Here is a 21,142-nt window from a genome sequence, read left to right as displayed (position 1 = left end):
TCTTTGTGGCAGGGTGGCGCAATGGTGGTAACGCTCGTGCCTCACGGAAAAAATGGCGCGCGGGTTCGATGTCCGACTGGTGCCTGTTCTGCGTGGGATTTGTATGTTCTCTCAGCCTCGTGTTCTGCATGGGTTTCCCTCCGGGTTCTCCAGTTTAATCCCATCGCTGGAAAAAGAACCCATAAACACAGTCTACCTGGTTTCGGCCAAAGTATCCCAATGCTGAAGAAGTGACCTGAAATTACCTCTTGTGATTAGACATGGCAACCTTGCTCCCTCTCGAGCTTGGCAGGACCCTCTTTAAAAAAAAAAGTCTTGAGACTAGGTGAGTCTTTTGTAAAAAATAAAAAGGCATAAGTAAGGTATGTGTCTCATCCTCACATTAGTTAAGAGCTAGATTGGACATAGACTGACATTGTGGGACATCATGATTGAATGTTGGGAATATCTCTTTAGGGAATAGAGGAGAAATGAAGAAGTTAGAGGCTCAAGGGGGCGTTACTCATTCTATAGGTCAGGAAGGTGAGACTTTTGTACGGTTTGGTCACGTGTTGAGAAGACACAAAGAAGAAGATGCTATGAGGGGGGGTTATGGAGATTAAGCGACCCGCATACGCTTGCAAAGGGACCCATCGGCTCACATCGCAACCCATATACTGGAAGAAATGCAGGGCAGAAAGCGTGGAGGGAGACGGAGGGTGGCATGGGAGGATGCCGTGGAATGAGGTAAGAGGGGACGGTGGGACGTGACCAGAGAAGAGTCGCAGAATAGAAAGATTGTGGAGAAATAAATTCCAAGTAGCAAATGAGACTTGGAGCTTCGAAGAAGAGGAAGGTGACTTGAGATGAGCTGACGCTGCCCCCTGTGGTCTGGAATGACCTCCCCCCTGCATCTGACCAAGTTCCGGCTAAATCAACATCTTCCTCTTACTCTAGGCCTAGGACCGGTCTCATTGTGAAGCGTCTTGCCATGAAAGTAAATACATTCTAGCCATCTGTGTTTATTTAATGTGTATGTACTAGGTGTGCGGCGAGTTTTCCCACCGGAAATGTATATTTTTTTTATGAGGACCGCTTTCCCGGATGTGTCAAAGTGTCTGCCGTTATCTTTTAATTACTGAATATTTGTTCATAGCATTTGTAGTTGTGTATTTATTTAGTTGTCGCGCAGTTGCTGTGCAAAAAGGCCAAAAGGTCCCAAACATCAAGTGACCAGCAACAAACGGCAACGATCAAAGTTGTAGTAGATGAATAAGTGTATCACGTTTTTAGGATTTGGCAAGGTTATATACGCGCTTGGGAGAAGAGAGATGATGAGAAGGAATACAATTTGCGGTTTGGAGAGCTCGTTTTGTTTCTATAGCATTGGCTGCAAACCGGAGGCTTTGTGGGTCCATTTTAGAGAAAGACGTGCACAGGGCTGTCTTGTGTATATAATTAACTAGACTGTGTCCTGGCTTTGAAATTATACTTCACTGAAAAATTGTGCATTAAAGTTACAATCAAGTGTCCCATTGTGGCACTCTGGTGACATCACTCTCGTATGGTCTAACACGTGGGCCACTGCAAGTAACATTACTGAAGTGCACTTCGTTAATGGAAAAAATACACTTGAACCTATTAGTTTTCTTCCTTTTCAACCTCGTAATAACCGGTGCCCTACAAGGCTGCACGATAAGTGCCTAAGTACGGACCCTCGATTCCAGAATTCACATCGTGCAGTTTGCCCAAATTGCCATGTGTCATTCCGCATCTCTACGATGTTTTCGGAGCGCTTTTTATCCGAATGAACCTCAATGCTGTTGCGCCACCTGCTGTTGCTCTTGTTTAGTTCACAAATTCTGAGATTGCTTCTAAAAAATGTGCGTCTTTCATCTTCAGTGGTCATCATCACCGCATTCGCTACATTCCTCGCCATTGCATTATTTATTATTTTTTTCACGCTTTTTTTTTTTTTGCCGGGGAGAGTGATTTCGTTCACAAATAACAAAGCGACCAGAACGTTTCCTTTGTAAACGTGCACTTTGTTTCCACAAAGTCCAACTTTGCTTGAACCGATGATGGAATAGTTCATCCGATTTTAAAGTTGGCGTAGCGGCGACGCAGCGGGCCGGCACACCGCCCCGCGAGCCTGGCGACCCGAGTTCGGTTCCCCGCCACGGCTAAGGAGCAGTGACGAGCGATATCCAAACAGGTTATATTGGCCGCCCCCTTTACCAACCTGCACTCACCAGTGTGGTGAGGTACGGTCAAACAATCGGCCACGATCAACGCTGTGTGGTCTGGCCTTCATTCAGTCGTGGACTGACAAATACTCGATGCGCCAGAGAAAGATATCAATACCCCCCACCTTAGGTAGCAGAACTTTTCGTCATACCGATTTATTTATATGGCTAATAAAAATGAATTACTTAACCCCCCACTCATTTCAAGTGGTTATCACATTATGCACTATTGTTGGCCAAGTGAATAAATTGTAACTGATAAAGCTATGCTACTTCACGTGGTGGTACTGACAAGTGTGATGTCTGAGCTCATGGACTATGTTGAAATGGAGCCTCTAGTTTATTTTCGCGTGCGTTGTCTTTCCGTTTGTGACCCCAAACCTACAGGAAGTTTGCGCCACGCTGCTCGGTGTGCCAGCACCCCATCATGCCGGAGCCGGGCCAGGAGGAGACTGTGCGCATCGTGGCGCTAGACCGCAGCTTCCACGTGCACTGCTACAAGTGTGAGGTGCGCTCCGGCGAGTGTGCGTGCGCTGGTATAGTGGGGAGCGGGAGTGGAGTGCTTGGCACGCTGCACTACGAAACCTGCGACCCGGGTTCGATTCCCGCTCACGGCCACAACCAATGACAATTATGTGAACCGGTCCTGGACCTCCTCGAGGTCGACTCGACCTCAGACGAGTAGCTGGTGCGGTGTGTAAACATCGCCACTGGGGAGACGAAGGTGGCCAGGCGTGGTGCTGGCCACCCACCCCCTCGTGTACCGTGCCGGCCTTCATAGGTGCTCGCTAACAGCACTTGCCCCAACAGTCTGTTAAAGGTTAATGACAATCGGAAGCGGTAGTGTAGTGGTTAGCGTACTACCGCTACAAACCCGGTGACCCGAGATTAGTTCTCGCTCATGGCCAATAACAGTATTTGAATCGGGCCTGGGGTCCTCCCCTAGGTCGACTCGGCCTTAATTGAGTACTTGGTGTGGTGTGAAAACATCGGGGTTGGGGAGACAAAGGCGGCCGGGCGTGGGACTGGCCACACCACCACACCGTGTGCCATGCCAAGATGTGGTTTGTGTGGCTCGCTTACCAACACTTGTCCCATCAATGTTCTAGGCTTCCTTGACCTCTTGTGAATAGGTGTCCAATGAACTCCCCATAATCCCACACCACGCACGTCTCACCCCCCCCCCCATCGTCCCTCCCTTTGCCTCCTTTCCTATCGTCGCGCAGGACTGTGGCCTCGTGCTGTCGTCGGAGAGCGAGGGGCGCGGTTGCTACCCGCTCGACTCGCACATCCTGTGCCGCAACTGCAACGGTCGCCGCATCCAGGCCCTGTCTGCCAACATCACCACCGACCTCTGACCGACCTACGCTCATTTGCATGAGCTGCCTCCACATCGCCCACCTTGCCCGCTCGTCAACCAACCTTTCCACCGACCAAACCCACCTTCATGTCTCCCTTACCCAACCACCCGTACACCTATCCAACCAGCTACCCACCTTCCCACCTACCCAACCACTTACCCACCAACCTACCCAACGACTCACCCATCTACCCAACCACCCACTCACCTACCAAATCATCACACTACTGACCTACCCACCCTCCCACCTATTCCACCCGTCCTTACCAACCAACCACCCACCTACTTAACCACCCATCAACTGGGCATGTAGCGAGGCATTCAAATAGATTCTTACATTCGTGACACATGCATCGACATGTGCCACTAGAGGCGCCGCATCAACCTCGGTGTAAAAAAGGAATTAATCGTGATCCCAAATTGTGATGGCGCATCGAATTATTGGGGGCGGAAAGTAGTTTTCGTGAAATGAACGTGTCGTTTGCGTGAATCGTACAAAACAAGCGATTTCTTTTACGTGCGGGTTTCGACGCAACGTATCGTGAGCAAGATCTGTATTAATCTCAGAATCGTCGCAAGCCTACTCTGAAAGCACGACACAAGCACGCAACACATTTATCCTACAGGCTGTTGTGTGTTGTTGGCGAGCGCTTATTACGGCTTCCGCATTGCACAACTCGTTGGTGAGCATCACCCAACACACGGCCGCCTTTGTCTCACCACTCCCCAGCACACGTGTCGGACCGCACATTGCACCTAGCACTCGTTTTACGTTTTGAGTCGACCTACTTGTAGGCCGGGCCAGATTGCGATATAAATTTCCAACGGTGTGTACGGCCGGGATCATCGTGCTGTGTGTGTGTGGTGAACACATTGACGGCAATCCTTGAAGGACATTGGCAACCTTCGACGGCAGTAGTTGCCGCACCACTTTCTATTGCTGCTTGGGAAGAAACTGTCAACGCTATGCTATTGCCACACACACAGAGGCTCCAGTTGCTTAGCGTGAATGCATTGGTAGTGAAGATTTCCAGCAACAGTTGCTATAAAGCTGCCCTGGTGTATCATTTTTTTTTTGCAATCGGTTCATCTGTGTACGCTCATGAATGCACAAAGAATTCTGTAGTGGAGAGTCATCTTTTTTTTTTTACTGCGTAACACAACTGCGCAACTATTGTCGTGCTTGAGTCCGTGTCGTCCTCAGCCATATAATGAGAAATAGGCAATCAATCATGCTCCTTCGCCCTGCTATTTCAAGCATTCTGTGCCCTCGGAGCACAGGGATAATTTTTTTATTATTATCACAAGCTGCGACGTGCCGAGTAGCACGTTACATTTGCGCGTGTGAAATCGCAAAAAACGAATGATTCATTCGGTTTATTGCCACGCGCGCGCGCACACGCGCGTGGTTCTTGTGGATGGAGAAAACGCTTTTGGGAGTGGCGTGAGAACACGGATTGACGGATTGACGAGGTGAATCATTTGAGCTGCGCTGGCTCTCCGCCGCCGGCCAGCAATGTTCTGCACAACTTTGGGGGGGGGGGGAAAAGATATCGTCACATATTTAGTCTATAAACAGCGGAGAGAGAGTAAATTGTGTCATCGCCGTTGGTATTAAATTGCTTGACTCGCGCGTGTTTTAGAGGTGGTGGATTGTCCGGTTATATTGCAGCCTTTATCGATTTAAATACGAAGGCTGAGTGAACATGGGGAAGAGGAATAAAAGTGCCTTCCATGATGCATGCTTTATATAAAAAAAAAAATGGTTTAATCATCTTAAGATTTTGATGGCCTGAATTGGGGGGGCGGGGGGAGTGGTGGGGGCTTTGCGTAGAGATAGCGGCCCTGCTAAAATAAAGTACACTGCGTGTAATCGTGAACATTGTTGCGTTGAAGAGCAATATTATATAAAAAAAATTTAGACAAAATAAAAATCCTAATGCAATAATGTGCAAATATAACTTGATATAGGTATAATGCTGTGCAAGTTTTTTTTTTTAACTATGTTACAAATATCGGTTAACTATAGCCTTAATACAAAACGTCCGCTTAGGTTGCTGGCTCAGTGGGGCTTTGCGTGGTGGTGATCACAAAGTGTGTGGCCTGATGCAGGAGCAGTGCTGCCACATTGGATGGATGTGCGGTGAAAAGTCCCTTTCAACATTTTCAAAGCAAATTGATTGACTCTGCGGTCTTCACATTTGTATGTTAACCGCAAAAAATGGAGAAGAAATTAATAAATAAAACGCTGGGATCTTGCAGAAACCCTTTTATTCACCAGACCTTGGCTCCCTGTCGCTACCCACATTTTCCACCCACGTGCTAAATATTTTCCGCAGTTCAAATAATTTCTTGCTGGGGAAAGCGGTTGTATTGATGTGATGGATGAGGTGGATGCGTCGTTTGAGAAGCAACACGGAGTTGACATCGGCAGGGAATTCAATCATTGGGACCGTCCATGATGGACCCAAGTGCATTACACTGCATATAAAACAAAAGTTGTAACCAGTGGTGTTAGAATAGCGTGGTTGGCATGGGCCCTGGTGCAATGATTGTAATGTGTGTGTAGGGGGGGGGGGGGGTTGCCTACGTTCAATTTCTGCTGTGTAGCCTGGTGCCTGGGCCCCGGACACGCAATCACCATCCCACTGGGTTCAACGAGCTCCTTCACTGCTTTGTACATCCGGCCACACGGACTTTCTCATCGCCCTTTGTATTGCCAAGGGCACCAGTGGAAGGAGCCACGTGCCGGTGTTGTACCTTCACGTGTAGACGTTCGCACGAAGGCAGCGACATTGCGCGGTGACGCCCGTTGCGTCCTGCGATTCAAGGTTACTACAGGGTAGCTTTTGTTTGTTTGTTTAAATGAGAGGAAAACTTGTTTAGATGCGTCCGCATGCATCGGCTTTAGATGCACACATTTACCTCTTTCCATTGTAAAGCCGCACTGCGCCGTGGGCTGTGCCGAGCCGAGCCGGCGCGGCTCGGGAGGCGCCCGGTTGTTTTTCCACTGCGGGAAGACGAGCCGCGTCGCCGACGTCGCACGCAGTGTGTGACGTCGGAGACGCGACGCGCGGGAGACGTTGTGACGGCTGTGTCCTTCCGGTCTGCTGGCTTGCATCATGCAACGTTGAAAATGATTGACCCCCCCCCACCCTTCATCCAGAGCCACATTCGGATGTGGGTTTTTTTTGTTTCGGGCTGGCGTAGAACGGTTTGGTTCCAGCTCGGCTCTGTATATAGCCAGTGGAAATCCACCCGTGTACCGCGAGCACTCCACACTGGTCCGGCTCTGTTGTGCCAGTGGAAAAGGGGAATTTATCGCCACTTTCCTCTAGCATAGCTTGCGTTGCGGAAAAGCCTCGTGGCCGTGATTTTTAGGATGGAAGCTTTTTTGATTTTTGAATGTTTACCTACATTGGTGTTTGTTCCCCCCCTCCTCCTCCGCTAGGCTATGATTGTCCTAAATGCGCTTCATTGTAATCTATGCAGTTTGTTATGCAATATTGAATTGTAGTTGACTTGTGTAAGTTTCGAACGGGGGTTAAAAAGTGCAAATGTGAATGAATATGGGTTCTGATTTAATGAATTAACTGAATTGGGTGGTGATGATGATGGCACGACTTGCTTTAATTCCAATAAACGAGCAAAGTAAAAGACGGCTTAAGAAAATTGGCTACCGATGTGGATTTTGTATTGACCACAGATTGGCTACCAGTGCCTTCATTTCACGCCTGTTGCGTTACAATCGGCACTTTTGTGTGTACCACTGTGGCTGATGGTTGGCACCTCTTCCACAAAACCAAACTCCGCACATATGTCTCTGGAATAAAGTTCGACGCAATTGCCACCAGATTTCGGTACCCGATACACGGATGCTTATTCCCAAACTGTCCGGGTCAAGCCCAGACATGTGGCTACACCAGCTGCATATGCTCAACAATTCTGCTAGGCACCGGAGGTGCAACTATGGGGTGTGTGTGTGGCAGAGTTGTAACGCATCGGGGGCCCAGTTGGCCACAAGGGGGGGCTACGAATCAACATAGGTAAGAAAAATTAAGAAAAAAAATTTCCAACAGTTAACCATAAATGCCCGAAAAATACATTGTTACAAATGAACCAAAAAAATTATTTTTGAAAAACAGCGTAAATATAGTCGCGCTGCTGATGGTGTGTTACTGAGCACCAGGCTGTTTTGCGAACTGACATGCTCATGACAACAAGACGCATGATAACTTAATTGTGATTATTGTACCCTTAAATATTGTATTAACACTGCCAATGTGAGACTGTCTTTCCTACAAACCCAATACACGATGCAACTAAAATAATATATCTAATTATAGCCGTCATTGTATACGGCTTTTAAATAATCCGTAGCGATTTCGGTAAAAGCGAGTCGTCATGAGAAAGGATGGGTGGGGGGGGCCCACAATCGTATCTTGCATAGCCCCCGTTGAAATTGTATCGTGCCCACCAGGGGCGCAAGGACCTGACTCTGTTAAGCAGAGCTGAAGTCTCGTGTTGGGAATTTCTGTACGATCTGTGGCGGGTTACTCAAAACCACTCGCTCAAATCCAGTCTTGGTTTTTCAAGGTTACTGTGCTGTGTACGGCAGAGGTCGCAAACGGGTTTTGATTCCTTACCCGTACCCGGCCGCACCAGGGTCGCAAACGGGTACCCGTACCCGGCCGTATCCTACCCGTACCCGGCCGGGTACGGGTAGGGTACGGGTATCGGGTACCTGACTGCGACCTCTGGGATGAAGCCATGTTGCAGGCGCGGGTGGGTTGATTCTAGGAACTGGAATTGTGAGAAGAGACAAGACGTTGGGAAATGAGTGACAAACGGTGACTCACCAGTGACTCACGGCCTACCCGTACCCGGCCGCACCAGGGTCGCAAACGGGTACGGGTAGCCGGGTATCGGGTAGGGTACGGGTATCGGGTACCCGGTTGCGACCTCTGGTGTACGGACGGTTCGGCTTTCACGATCCATAACTCTCGTATGAAACTGAACTCTGCCCACAGATTCGACAATTGCACGATGACCTTTGGCACTTCTGGTAGAATGCCTATGTATAGCCATTGGCCTGTATGAAAGTCTAATTGGAAACAGCGTAATTTGTCCCTTAACTTCTTTTGCCGGAATTGCTTTGCCAGTCACTGCCTTTTGCTTTCAACCTGACCATTGCCCTTGGCGTTTTCTGTGGGGAGTTTTTTGTTTGTGTGTTTTGGTACGAGTGCTATAATTCAGTGGGAGGAAAAGTGTTTGCTACTCTCGTATGCCACCCACAAATGTGTGTGAAGTGTGTGTCGGCTCGTAGTTCGGGAGATGTGCCCATCAGCTTTTCATAGCCCTGTGCCTCTGCCTCCTGTCCAATAGGCCTCTGGTGCAGTTGCACAGCCTGCACACTCGATAGCGTTGCCACTTGCTCATTGAAAATCCACTTGATTGTCACTCGCGTGCGTATCATTGCTCAGGCGTGCTATTGCTCCCAATGTTTAATTTGCATGTGGTTTAAAGACATTTTTATAACCCACACACCCCGCTGTGTGGGCCCTGTGTGGCACATGTTGGGCTTTAGGTTGACTGCCACTCTTGCTGGTGTATGTACATATTCATCTTTGATTACCAAGGGCACAGAGGCCACCAAATGCCGCTTTGACTCTAGCGATGTGATTTAGAGAGAGAGAGAGAAATATAGCACACTGGGAAGCAGCCATGGAAGGTTATGTTATTTAGCCTTGTATATTGTTTGTAATGTACCAAATAAGAACACGGAATGAACAAACCAACATATATCTCAAGAGTATTTACCCATAAAGAAAGCCTATAGAGAATGTTGCTCGCGATTCACTTTGTGGCGTACGTTACTATCTTTTCGTTGTTCATTTATCGTGTAACCAAAACTATATTGCCATATTGATACACACGCACGCATAAACACGGCGGAATGTGTAATGATGTTATGTCTGCTGGTGGTCTATAAACACAGCTCTTGCACGGCCTATTAAGTGGTTCTTTTTAAAACAAGACGACTGACGCTTTCCTACGGACGATCACTCCAACGGCGTGTGCTAACATCATATGGAACCCTATGTCCGTGATGCAGTCATGTTTAGTCTGTTGATGGTAGGCGATGCGGCAATCGACTCATCTCGCCGAGCTGTGCACGATGCACCACTACGGTGCGTACCGCGAGCGTTCAGGGTTTCAGCGCAATCGTCCCCGCTGCGTTTCGACATCGCGGAGTAGCACCGATTTCGGATTGATTGGTACCCCAGTCGCGGAGTTGAAGTACACCGCTGGAAAAAATAGTGTCCCAGAAATAAAATATTTTATTGCCTCGACCATTTTGTATTATTTGGTACCCCGGGGCACCGCCATAAGGGTCATTTAGCGACCAGGAGACTTGGAGGAGGACAATGGGGTAGAACGAAGGCTTTGGCGACCAATATTATCCATAATACAGGTTTTTTTGTTTGGGTTATATCGCGTAAATATAAATGTGTCGTTGAACCCGCCACCACCCGACACAGCCAATTAGTAAGGTTTGTCACGTAAACATAACAGAATTGGCACGTTCCGTTGACGTGACAAACCCTTACAAACCAGGCTGTGTCGGGTGGAGGCGGGTTTAACGACACATTTAGATTTACGCGATCTAACCCCAACCCTCCCTGTATTATGGGGTATAACGAGATCGTTTTTTTTTACTTAAAAAATGTTCAATCTTGATTTGAAAAAAGAAATTAAATCTTGATTTGAAAAAAAATGTTCAATCTTGATTTGAAAAAAAATGTTCAATATTGATTTGAAAAAAAATGTTCAATATTGATTTGAAAAAAATGTTCACCACTCGGAGGCGCTGTCACACTAAATCCCTTTCGCTGTACGATAAATACAACAAATCGCCACATTCTGCAGTAACACCCGCCTTGAAGAGAAGCATGTAAAATAGGCGACGTTTTGGGCATCTTCAAAGTCCACGTGTATGCATGTCGAACTCCTTTCGCACCGCACGTAGCCAACCGTGCTACGCTAATCGGAGGTGCGGGGCAACGACCTCAAACCAAAGATAAATAAGTATAACCCGTAAAAACAAAGTTTTTCACTATAAATCCTTTATATGTGTGGTGGCTAGAGTCCTCTCGTCCTCTGGCTTGAGATGGCTGCCACCTATGGGTCAGATGATTGCCTGCCACCATTAAGCAATTGGTAATTAAATATTTTAAAAAAATTCCTAAAAAGTGTAAAGTTATGGAAAAAAAATTTCACGAAAATAAATTGTCACGCACAACGAGTCTGTGTGCAAAATGTCAGCTCGATTGGATCACGGGAAGTGGGTTAAAAAACGACCGAAAGATTTGCACGGTCCTAAGCAAGCAAGCGAAGTTAATATAAAGGATTTAAAAAGTAGTTGTACATGCGATGCAATGTGGATTTATACGGCGTATAAATGCGTCCGAATCTCCAAGACGTACAGAAACCGTGGGATGCGGTTTAGTTTCTTTTGTAAAGAGATAAAGAGGCGGTCGGGAATAGGCACAGAAGCGGGAGGTCTTCATCCTCTGTTTGAACAAGGGTGCAGGGGAACGACAGCACGGACGTGTTGGGGCGGGGGGGAGAATTGGGTTCAAGACAACGGAGGGAGCAGTAGAGGAGAATGAGCGATCTTTGCACCGAGCTCAGCCACTCATTCGCGTGACAGGTATAAATGTAAGTCGATCTCATGTTGGGTTCGAATCGTTATAATCCCGGTTACATGCGGCCAACGAAAATGACACGTTGGGGTTTTGCGCCGTAAAAACAGAACTGCAGAAACGTGACATGTCACACTTCTCGCCACTGGGTTGCGCTCTTTACTTTGAAAAATTCGCATTCGAATTTCTGTGCACCCCGTGCTCTCTTTTAGCCCCCCCCCCTCCAATACGTTACCATGTGCACCAACAGGGACTTGCGCACAAACACGTCAACGTCTACGAACACCTCGTGCTCTCTTTTAGCCCCGCCCCCCCTCCCGATACGTTCCATTCATTGGCTATCACATTTTGATAAGCTCCTCCCCCCCTCTCCTCCCCCTTAACTTGTATTTAAGAGCTTGCATCTTGAATCCCTGCCTCACTTGATGCAGCAAATCTGACTGTGACGGTCCCACCTGATGACGGAGACTTGTGTTGCCTCCGAAACGTCGTGATTTTATTATTTTATTTTTATTAATTTTTATTTCATTTTTTACCTACGTGACTTTACCGAAAGAACTAAGAGTATGAATCCTTGCAGTCACGAAAGCTTCAAATCTAGAACGTAGGACGGGAGTAGCGCAAACAGTACTGCAATGTGATGTCTAGTTCAGCGATCCACTCAATTCCAGATGGAATCGTGGGAAGGCTAAATTCACAGACGGTCAAAGGTGTTTGACAAAATACATTTCAAATGCACTTGCACGCACTTAAATTCTGGCGTATTTGACACGAATCACATTCTGGGAACACAAATGTGCCATTTTACACGGGCACATATAACACTCAATACAATCACCTCACATTGCGTGGCCTTAAAAGGAACAATATTTTAATAGGTGACGTTTCAGGCAATGACCCTTAACAGCACATCGAGGCTAGAGAGGGAGTGGATATGAGTCGGCGACTGCACAGTTACAGTACGCCACTGGGGCCTGATGAGAATGAATGTTATTAAAAATATTGATACGTTCCCGTCTGAATGTACGAAATCTACTTTCACTTTTCCAGCATATTTAATCAACATTCCACCAAAAGAAGCCAAACGTCGGTGTTTGCAAAATATTTTCGGGATGCGAAATTTCAGATTTTTATGACAAAAAACACATTCCTGCGGAGGGAGCTGGTAGGAACGTTGGGTTGCTCGGTCAATGGCCAGGGTCAACGGCGGCGTGGTGTATTCCGCAAATATGGCCGACTGAGGGTGGGCACAAGCCGGCGTGAGTAGGTTAAACGTTGAGTTTTATAAGGGCACCACGGGGTGACCAGCCCCTCCCCACCCAGCCCCTCCCCACCCAGCCCCACCCAGCCCCACCCAGCCCCTCCCCACCCTCCCCTCTCCACCCAGCCCCACCCCTCCCATTTTTGATGCACGACGGACGGACACAATAATCCCCTGTGGGCTGGTGAAACCAGGTGGTTCCTACCAGTATAACCTGTTGAATGTTGAATCGACGCTCGTAAGTTGGGTTTGAATCTTTCGTGCATCAATGACGCTGCCACATACCAACCTCGTCACCCGCAACGCACCCGATTCTCGATCTCAGCTCAGCAAATCACGCGCCTGGGTAGCGCTTAGATGGGCGACCGCTTTGCATACAAAAGTTGCGAAGTCACGTGGTGAGCAGCAGAGGGCAGTGCAGCAAAAGCCAATGTTGTACTGTCCTTCTATCGTTCTATGCTCACCGACCCGCACTATGCTTCACCACACCACCGGCGGTGTGAAGTATTGTTAAATAGCCCCCACGAAACGCACCAGATTCTGCTTAGTGTCAACACGCGCGGCGTATGAATCGCTGATTGGCACCCTTTAGACGCTACTGCGACTCACGCCTTTGAGTTTCGGGCTTTATTGTTATTCCGTTTGTGAACACACGAGCCTCGCCGAGTCACAGGACTCAACTTTCAAGAAGGTCGTTGGCGAATGTTCACCTAAGTTGCGATGTTGTTACCTGTAATCCTAATTGAGTAATGTTAAGGTATGTTTTTTTGCTTTGAGATGATTTTGTGTGGTTTGGGCTATTGGCAGGAAACTGGAGAATCCAGAGGAAACCCGCGCTGAACAGGGGAGAAATACAGAAACCATACTCTTAGGGTTTTTTCGGTAAAGTCACGTGGGTAAAAAAGAATGCTAAATAATAATTAATTAATTAATTTACATTTTTTCCCCATTTATTCTTTTATCATTATTTTTTTACTTACGTGACTTTACCGAAAAAAACCTCAGAGTATGAATCCTTGCAGTCACGAAAGCTTCAAATCTAGAATACAGAAACCAACCAGACAGAAAAGCACCCGAGTCTGGAATCAAACCCAGGCTCTTGCTCCGAGGCACTGGGCCACCCTTTAAACCGGCCAATGGCGCAGTTTATGCCGGTAACACCAGCTCGGTTTGTACAGACTCGGTAGAACCTCGGGGTTCGTAAAACCATAGTTTAAGTACCGGCCAGGGTCCACTTTTAACGTAATTTATTTCACACTATTGGAACCTCATTTGCCAGTAGAAAAATATGATAATTGTTTTTTTTACCCTTTTATCTGGCAACAAAATAAAGGTGTCAGTGTTGTTGCCAGATTAAAGGGTAAAAAAACTATTATCATATTTTTCTACTGGCAAATGAGGTTCCAATGGTGTAAATGCTTACCCCGAGCTCTCATACTCTGATGGTGCATTGTCTTTGAGTTGTGCGCCTTTTGGCGTCATCTGGTCCAACACCATGTGAGACTAGGCTCTAAGAAAAGCTGTCTCGGGTGTGGACCAATCAACTTCAAGGACAGTGCATACATTATCAGAGTTATGTTTTTTGTTTGCATCATTACTGCAGGTATTGTGGTCTATGCAGTCAGTTTTGTTGCCAGATAAAAGGGTAAAAAAACTATTATCGTAATTATCGTAATTTATTTCGTCAAGGGAGCTTCGCCGAGTACTCTTTGTCAGTAAGATCTTGCCGCGTGAGGATGTTTGGCGAATTCGATAAATTCGTGTTTTGCACGTGAGAGGACACCAGTGAACCAGGATATATTTTTTAAAACACCGCACAGGCGGATTCACAAAGCCACTGCCTGTGACGATATCTGCTGGCTACCTCGCACATCTCTACGTGATCCACCAACCCTCGCCTCTTCATGGCTGGACCACAAGCGATCATATTAGTCGGCACTCAGCCTCGAGAGGCGCCCTGAAAACCCACCTGGACACATCTTCAAATCGACATTCGAAGGTTCGTGAACAGGTATTGTTCGGGGGTGGTGAGAGATGTAAGAGGTAGGAGGAGACGGAAAACGGCAGGAGGTGCAGTAGTAGTCGGCAATTGTAGGAGATGCGAGGTAGAGGAGATGAGATGAGGGGTGGGAGATGCAATGTTGGAGGAGATGCACGGAAGGCTGTAGGGGACGGGTGATGTGGGAGAGTAATGGTGGGAGGGGGGGGGGTTTCATCAGGCGGCGGTGGTGATGGTGGGAATTTGTTCACGAGAGAAGAGAGGAGGGGGGGCGAAGGGGGAGGGGTGAGAAGGGAGAACCGCGTCACGCGGAGTCAAATCGAGCTGCGAGGAGGAATCATCTCAGCATCTTCCCTCTCGCCCTTCCTCTCATCAGCCAGAGAGGAGCTCCCGCACAGATTCGCCACGCTCCCTCCCTCCATGAGCGCGGACAAGCTAGCGACTCGCCCACTCGGACACGCGCGTGACGCGATCCCGTGAAGAACACGCACACGCCGTGAAGAACACACACCACACAGCAGCAAGCATTGCCAACGTCCGCATCACCGTTCACTGCTGCCTCCACGCCTGCTGGTGCTACTTGCTTGTTGCTGGTGGTGGTGCCGCTAACAGAGCCCTTGCCCCAACATCCTGAGCGAGGCTACTCGGCTTGGGAGAAGGAGTGGTGGTGGTGGAATCTTTGTGTTCGTGTGGCTGGGCCACCCCCCAAAAAAATCCGTGGCAGAGTCCGCGTGTGGCTGGAGTTGGCCATGATGGATCTGGGACGCGGTGGCGCTTCGCTGGGGCTCTGCTCGCTCTGCCTGTGGTGTCTCCTCGCCTGCACCGCGCCTGCTCCTGGGTGCAAAGGGGACGGAATCCCACGCGGTGAGTGTCAGCGGTGGCTCCGTGAGCCCTGCAAGGGGGTGGGTTGTCTTACGCATGCAACCAACGCCGGTGGCGTTTTTTCTGAACCGGTCCTGGGCCTCTGCCTCTCTCTATCTCCCCTTCCCCCCTAGGTCGACTCGGCCTTAAATGATTACCTCGTGCGCGGTTATGTAAGCATCGCCGCTAGGGAGACAAAGGCGGCCGGGCGTGGTGCTGGCCACCCCACCCCCCCTCGTGTTCCGTGCCGGTCTTCATCGGTGCTACTCGCTAACGGCACTTGCCCCAACAGCCTGTTACAGGCTATACGGGGGATATTTGTGTCTTTGGATACAAAGGCGGCCGGGCGTGGTCGGTGTTTGCCACACCACCACATTCGTCAGCCGTTGCGACTTTCGTAGATGCTCGCAAACAGCACGCGTCTCAACAAGCCTATGGAGGCTACACGGGGGAGCTTTGTCTTTGTGCGCGAGTGTGTCTTGGTATTCACGGAGTAGGGAAACACAAAAGCCCTACAGACTGCTGTCGCAAATGCTGTTAGCGAGCACCGATTTGTTGTGTGTGGCCAGACCCAAGACCCCACCGACGTCTTTGTCTCTCCAACGTCCACGGCTAAACGTCACTTGAACATCCGAACCTGTTCTGGACCTCTGCTGCAAGCTGGGGGGGTGTGCGAAACGTCGGCATTGGGGAGACAAAGACGGCCGGGTGTGGTTGCTTATCGCCAAACCATCCTCTCTCCCCCCCCGCGTCTAGCGCCGTCCCAGCCCCTTAATAGGTGCTCGCTAACTGTGTCCACACCGACAATATGTGGGCTCGACCTGGCGGCGGGGGGTGGGTGATTCTTCGTCTTCGTGTTTTCCCTTTGCCCGTCTGCAAATCTCTGCGTCGATCGGTCAAATGTTGATGTCTCCGCCTGCGAGGTTTCGTGCACAATCCCGACAAGGAGTGCATACCTGTGGTCTGCAAAGTTATGACATCGTTGGGGTCCTGCACGTACGCATTCGTTAAGTCAATGTAAAAAAAAACCTACGTGTTACACGTCTATGCACGTGTACGCATGGAAACTCTGTGTTATACTCTCCACGTACCATATAAAGTACATGTACACACCTGTAAACTCTGCTATAATGTCTTAATACACACCTAAACTATGCATGCGTGCATGCGTAAACCCAGATGTATGTACATGTACCCACAGCTCTCAACCCATACAGTTTACCCCGTATTCTTGTACAGGGAAATTGAGGTTTCAGGTCCATACGGCGTACAGCCGTTTCGATACGGTAAAAAACATATATATATGTATATTTGTTTGTGTTTCTCCCTTGTGATGATGGGACTTTGTAGGATGAACGTTGAGATTTGTAAGGGGAACTTTGTGACCAATCAGGTCTGAATTGGTCTGTGATAAGGTAGGGCACTGATAAGGGTTTTGACAGGTTTGTGTGTACCCACGCTGCACCCCACCGAACTCGACTTGCTTGGTGGATAAGAGGGGGAGGGGCTATTTAATAATCCCCCCCCCCCCCATCGTTTAAACTGCCGCGTGCGAGAGATGGGATCGAACCTGCGCCCTCTGGATTGCAACTGCGGTCGTTGATGACCCCATTAACATCACTGTGGTATCTGCCTTCGTAATAAAAAAAGCAATCTACAACGTTACGTTTATTGCTGGAGACGTTTCCACGTGTGTGTCTAACCGGTAACCGGTTTTTATTACTGGTATACCCCCCCCATGCGGTTTTACCAGTAATGCAAGGACCCAGATTGTAACAGCTGTTGAAGACAATGGATGAACCACTGTACCACACTCGGTAAAGTTACGTCGGTATAAATGACGTCACGCGATTTTGGACGATTTTTTACCCCCCCCCCTCGTCACACGGCGTCACAAAAGTCAGACCCCCCTCAAATATGACGTCACAAAGCTCTGCCCCCCCCCCCCAAAATAAAACATGCTTCAAATCGCTTTAAACTATTGTCATTGTAGTGCGTATTTAATGTGGCGCTGCACTCTTATGTCGTAGGAGAAAACATTTATTAAAAAGTCTATTTAATTAAGTAGAACGTGTACATTTACTAAAAGTTGCGCATTTTGATGTGACGTCACAATTTCTCAACCCCCCCCCCCTCGTCACACATCGTCACAAATGTCTGACCCCCCCCCACCCCAGGTGCGTGACGTCATTTATGGACGGCCCCTAACCTGCCCCTTTACCCACACACATCGAATAGTGCAGCCTTAGTTGGTGATGCAGGAGTACTCAATTTAACGACCATGGAAAAACAATGATGATGGTGATTGTGCTTCTAGTGCTGCTGCTCATGATGTTGCTGCTTGTGATACTGCTGCTGCTGTTGCCGATGATGGCGATGATGAGGGTGGAAGCCGTGATGTAACCTAGCCAGCAAGTTGAAGGTTACTTCATCCAAAATAAATACCGCATGCAGTTAAAAATTAAAACCCGAGACGCAGACATACCACATACACTGTGTACACATTACGAGGTTGCGTCTTAGACGATTACAGCCTTTGCCTTAACAAAACAGAGGAATGTTTTGTTATCACTAAGAGCCATGGCGCATGTATAGGCTTCTCGTTTTGAGTCGTTTTGCCTTTTGGGCCAAGACCGGCCCCCATCACCGTTATCTGCTCGCAGTGCCTCTCTCTCTCTACTCCTGCGCGGTCCGTCGCTGCGTCCTTTTCAACGTTGACACGGCGTCCCTCCAGTCCGGTGGCTTGACCTTCTCGAGGTCAGGGTCGGACCGCGTGGTCTTTCTCTCGTGCCTGGCACCTTCCAGCGGGTTCTCGACCCCCCCCCCCCCCCTATCAATCGGTGACCCCCGACCAACCGGTCACCTTTTGATTTAAAGCTTTCGTGACTGCAGGGATTCATCTTCTTGGTTCTTTCGGTAAAGTCACGTAGAATGTAAATAATAAAATAATAAAATAAAACATAATAAGATAATTCTCACCTGAGGACGGCTGCTTGCGTTGTGGCCGAAACGTCGTGAGTATTATCTTATGTTTTATTTTATTATTTTATTATTTCCATTCTACGTGACTTTACCGAAAGAACCAAGAAGACCAACCGGTCACCGTTCATCCCTGGCCGCGCACGCCACGTCCACAACGTAGCGGCCGGCGGCTTCCCCTCCTCCGAGCTGAATTTGGGTGGCCTTGATTCTTTGCCTCTAGGTCCCAGGGCAATGCTTGCGTCTTGTCGTTGTTGCGTGCGTCGGCAAAGGCCCGCCCGGAAGTTCCTGGAGGTCTCCCCGGGGCTGGGGGCCTGGACGAAGAACGCCACGTTGGTTGGGGGGTGGGGGGGCGGGGGAGCCCCCTTAAATTGTAACATTTAACAGGGCCCCGTTGTTGGAGGGGGTCCTTGTTTGTGTGAGGCCCAGGGCAAGCTACCCCCCCCCCAATCAGCCACCGCCTCTGAGTGGCTGGTGTGTATCGATTTAAGGAGCTTTAAAAAAAAATGTTAAACGAGCAAAACCAAACATCAAGACGTGAAGGGGTTAAGTTTCCACATGTAACTTGAATACTGCTTTAGTAGGACTCAAAGCAACCAGGCGTGATGGAAGCCCGAGAGTTTGTCTGTGTGTGTATATTCACACGAGTGTGTTTGTGTATATGCCCTGAGTGTGTATTTGTATGTGAGTGTGTGGGTGTGTGTGGTGCGTCCATACGTGGCGAGCGGTGGCGCGGTGGTTGGCGCTCCGTGCCACGAACCAAGCGACTCAATTTGTTTTTCCACATCACGCCCCCTCTCGTACGCCGTCGCGGGCTTGATGCGTGCTCGCCAACAGCACTTGTCTCAACAGCTTGTGTAGGCTACACGGCGAATCTTTGTCTTGTGTGCGTGCGTAATGGTGGTGGTGGTGAGCCGTGGGTGCGGTGGTTAAGCGCTCGGGACGTCGAACCCAGAAGTCTGAGTTTGATTCCCGACGTCGGGAGAAAACGACACGAGTACACGTGCCCCACGAATATTTATTTGTCCAGCCCAGGAATATGTGTTACCCCGAGGGAAGCGAACTATTGGTTCCGCTTCCGAATATTTTGTACCCTCATTATTTATTTTGTAACAAGGCAAACATTCTTCGCACGTACATCAACACATTTTATTCTGAAACGAACACCTTCATTTTGAAGAACCACTTTGCAAGCGTGTTTGTGAAACACTTTGTGAGCTTGCTTTCATTATAGTTTTATCAACCCAAACCCTACTTGTTACCCCTACCACCCCCTAACCCCTACCCAAAGCTCTAGTCCCTTAACCCGAATCCTAAGCTTAACTTCTAAACCTAAACATAACCACCTAAACAATTTCCCCTACCCCAATGCCTAACCTGAAGCTATAACCCCTAAACTCTATCCCTAACCCGAAATCCTTAACTCAAATTCCTAAGCCTAAAGTCTAACCCCTGACCTTACGTTAACCTCTGACCTATACGTCTAACCTGGGGGGTAGATATAGATGCAGTCTGCCAGATTTGAGGGGCCTGGGGGGGGGGCATAGCCCTCTTGCTCCCCCCCCCCCCCCCCCCCGTTCGCCTGCTCATGCCCCCAGCGGAGGATCTCATTGCCACGCTCGTGACACTCGGCTGTGGCCATCAGAATCAAAATAAGCATTTATTACTGGAGGAATCCGATGAGCTACCAAGCTCTTTTGCACAGATGTCCAGTAGAGGCGGGTCAGAACGTTACAACGACATAAAGTACAACAACACGGCAGGCATGCAACGTATCGGAAAGGTAAACAAATCACTTGTAAAAGATCTAAAACTAATACTGAACAATTTTTTTTGTAATCTTACCAGGTAAAGCCCACTTGTGGTATTAACTTTTTTTTCAGAAGCGACATGGCCACAAATGATAGCTCAACAAAGTGGCTTACTGTCACGTGGAAATTTACGGCAGCAAAATCTAACCTATAAATAATCTCACCCAAGAAAGCCTCGCCGAGTCTCAATACTCCTTATGGGGGAGGGTTCTGCATCCCGAGATGCTTATTTGTCCAACTCCCATTTAATGAACGTCTGGCCAAGACGTGGGAGGGAACCCTGGAGAAGGGGGGGGGGGTTATTCAACCGTTCGTTCACTTTTATTTTGGTGAGAATTGTTTTATTATGTTTTATTTTTATTATTGTATTACTTCCCTTCTACGTGACTTTACCGAAAGAACCAAGAAGACGTTCGTTCACTTTTTGGTGCCTTGTGGCTGACCACCGAGCAGCCCAAGCCTGCCACACCGATATTCCCAGGCAGCCTGCCCATCCGGGTGCTCGCCAGGCTCAAAAAAATACCTGCTTGGCTTCCGATGTTGCACCTCCGATGTAGCACGGTTGGCTACGTACGGCGCGAAAGAAGTTTGACATACGTACGGACATGCATGCGGCCAGCGCGATGTGGTCAGCTGCGTTCAAAGAACACGTCCGGTTTTTTTTGTCTCGATTTTAAACGCTGCTCCTTGAGAACACGTTTTAAGATAAATGATCTCAGCCGTACCGCATCCCATCTCCACCGTACCGCATCCAATCTCCACCGTAGCGCGTCTCCAATCGTACCGCATCCAATCGATTGGAGCTGTGAAGCGATGGACGCAACACGAGGGTTGATATTAGGACGCCGCTGGGAGATATGCACTTTTGAACGAGATTTAAAACTCGTTTTTTTAGAACTGCTTTTTGAGTTTAGTTTGGCGTCCTGGCACGGTTGGCCAC

General features: G+C 48.6%; 2 protein-coding genes across 5 annotated transcripts in view; both read left to right on the top strand.

The window, feature by feature from the left end:
- LOC144942762 (lipoma-preferred partner homolog) overlaps nucleotides 1-9,931 on the top strand; it is a 57,796-nt gene extending 47,865 nt beyond the window's left edge. For all 4 annotated transcript variants that reach the window (XM_078869659.1, XM_078869657.1, XM_078869658.1 and 1 more), the window contains 2 exons: nucleotides 2,613-2,733; nucleotides 3,452-9,931. In XM_078869659.1, coding sequence (XP_078725785.1) covers nucleotides 2,613-2,733; nucleotides 3,452-3,583 — 253 coding nt within the window. In that variant the 3' untranslated portion in view covers nucleotides 3,584-9,931. The remainder of the gene's footprint in view (nucleotides 1-2,612; nucleotides 2,734-3,451) is intronic.
- A 4,931-nt stretch (nucleotides 9,932-14,862) lies between these two features.
- The window catches only part of LOC144942761 (procollagen-lysine,2-oxoglutarate 5-dioxygenase 2-like), a 60,721-nt gene continuing 54,441 nt past the window's right edge, over nucleotides 14,863-21,142 (top strand). The window contains exon 1 of the mRNA XM_078869656.1: nucleotides 14,863-15,415. Coding sequence (XP_078725782.1) covers nucleotides 15,301-15,415 — 115 coding nt within the window. The 5' untranslated portion in view covers nucleotides 14,863-15,300. The remainder of the gene's footprint in view (nucleotides 15,416-21,142) is intronic.

Source organism: Lampetra fluviatilis, chromosome 28 (assembly GCF_964198595.1).
Source record: "Lampetra fluviatilis chromosome 28, kcLamFluv1.1, whole genome shotgun sequence".
Taxonomy (NCBI): Eukaryota; Metazoa; Chordata; class Hyperoartia; order Petromyzontiformes; family Petromyzontidae; genus Lampetra; species Lampetra fluviatilis.
Note: the sequence above shows the minus strand (reverse complement) of the source record. Positions and strands in the feature narration are given on the sequence as shown.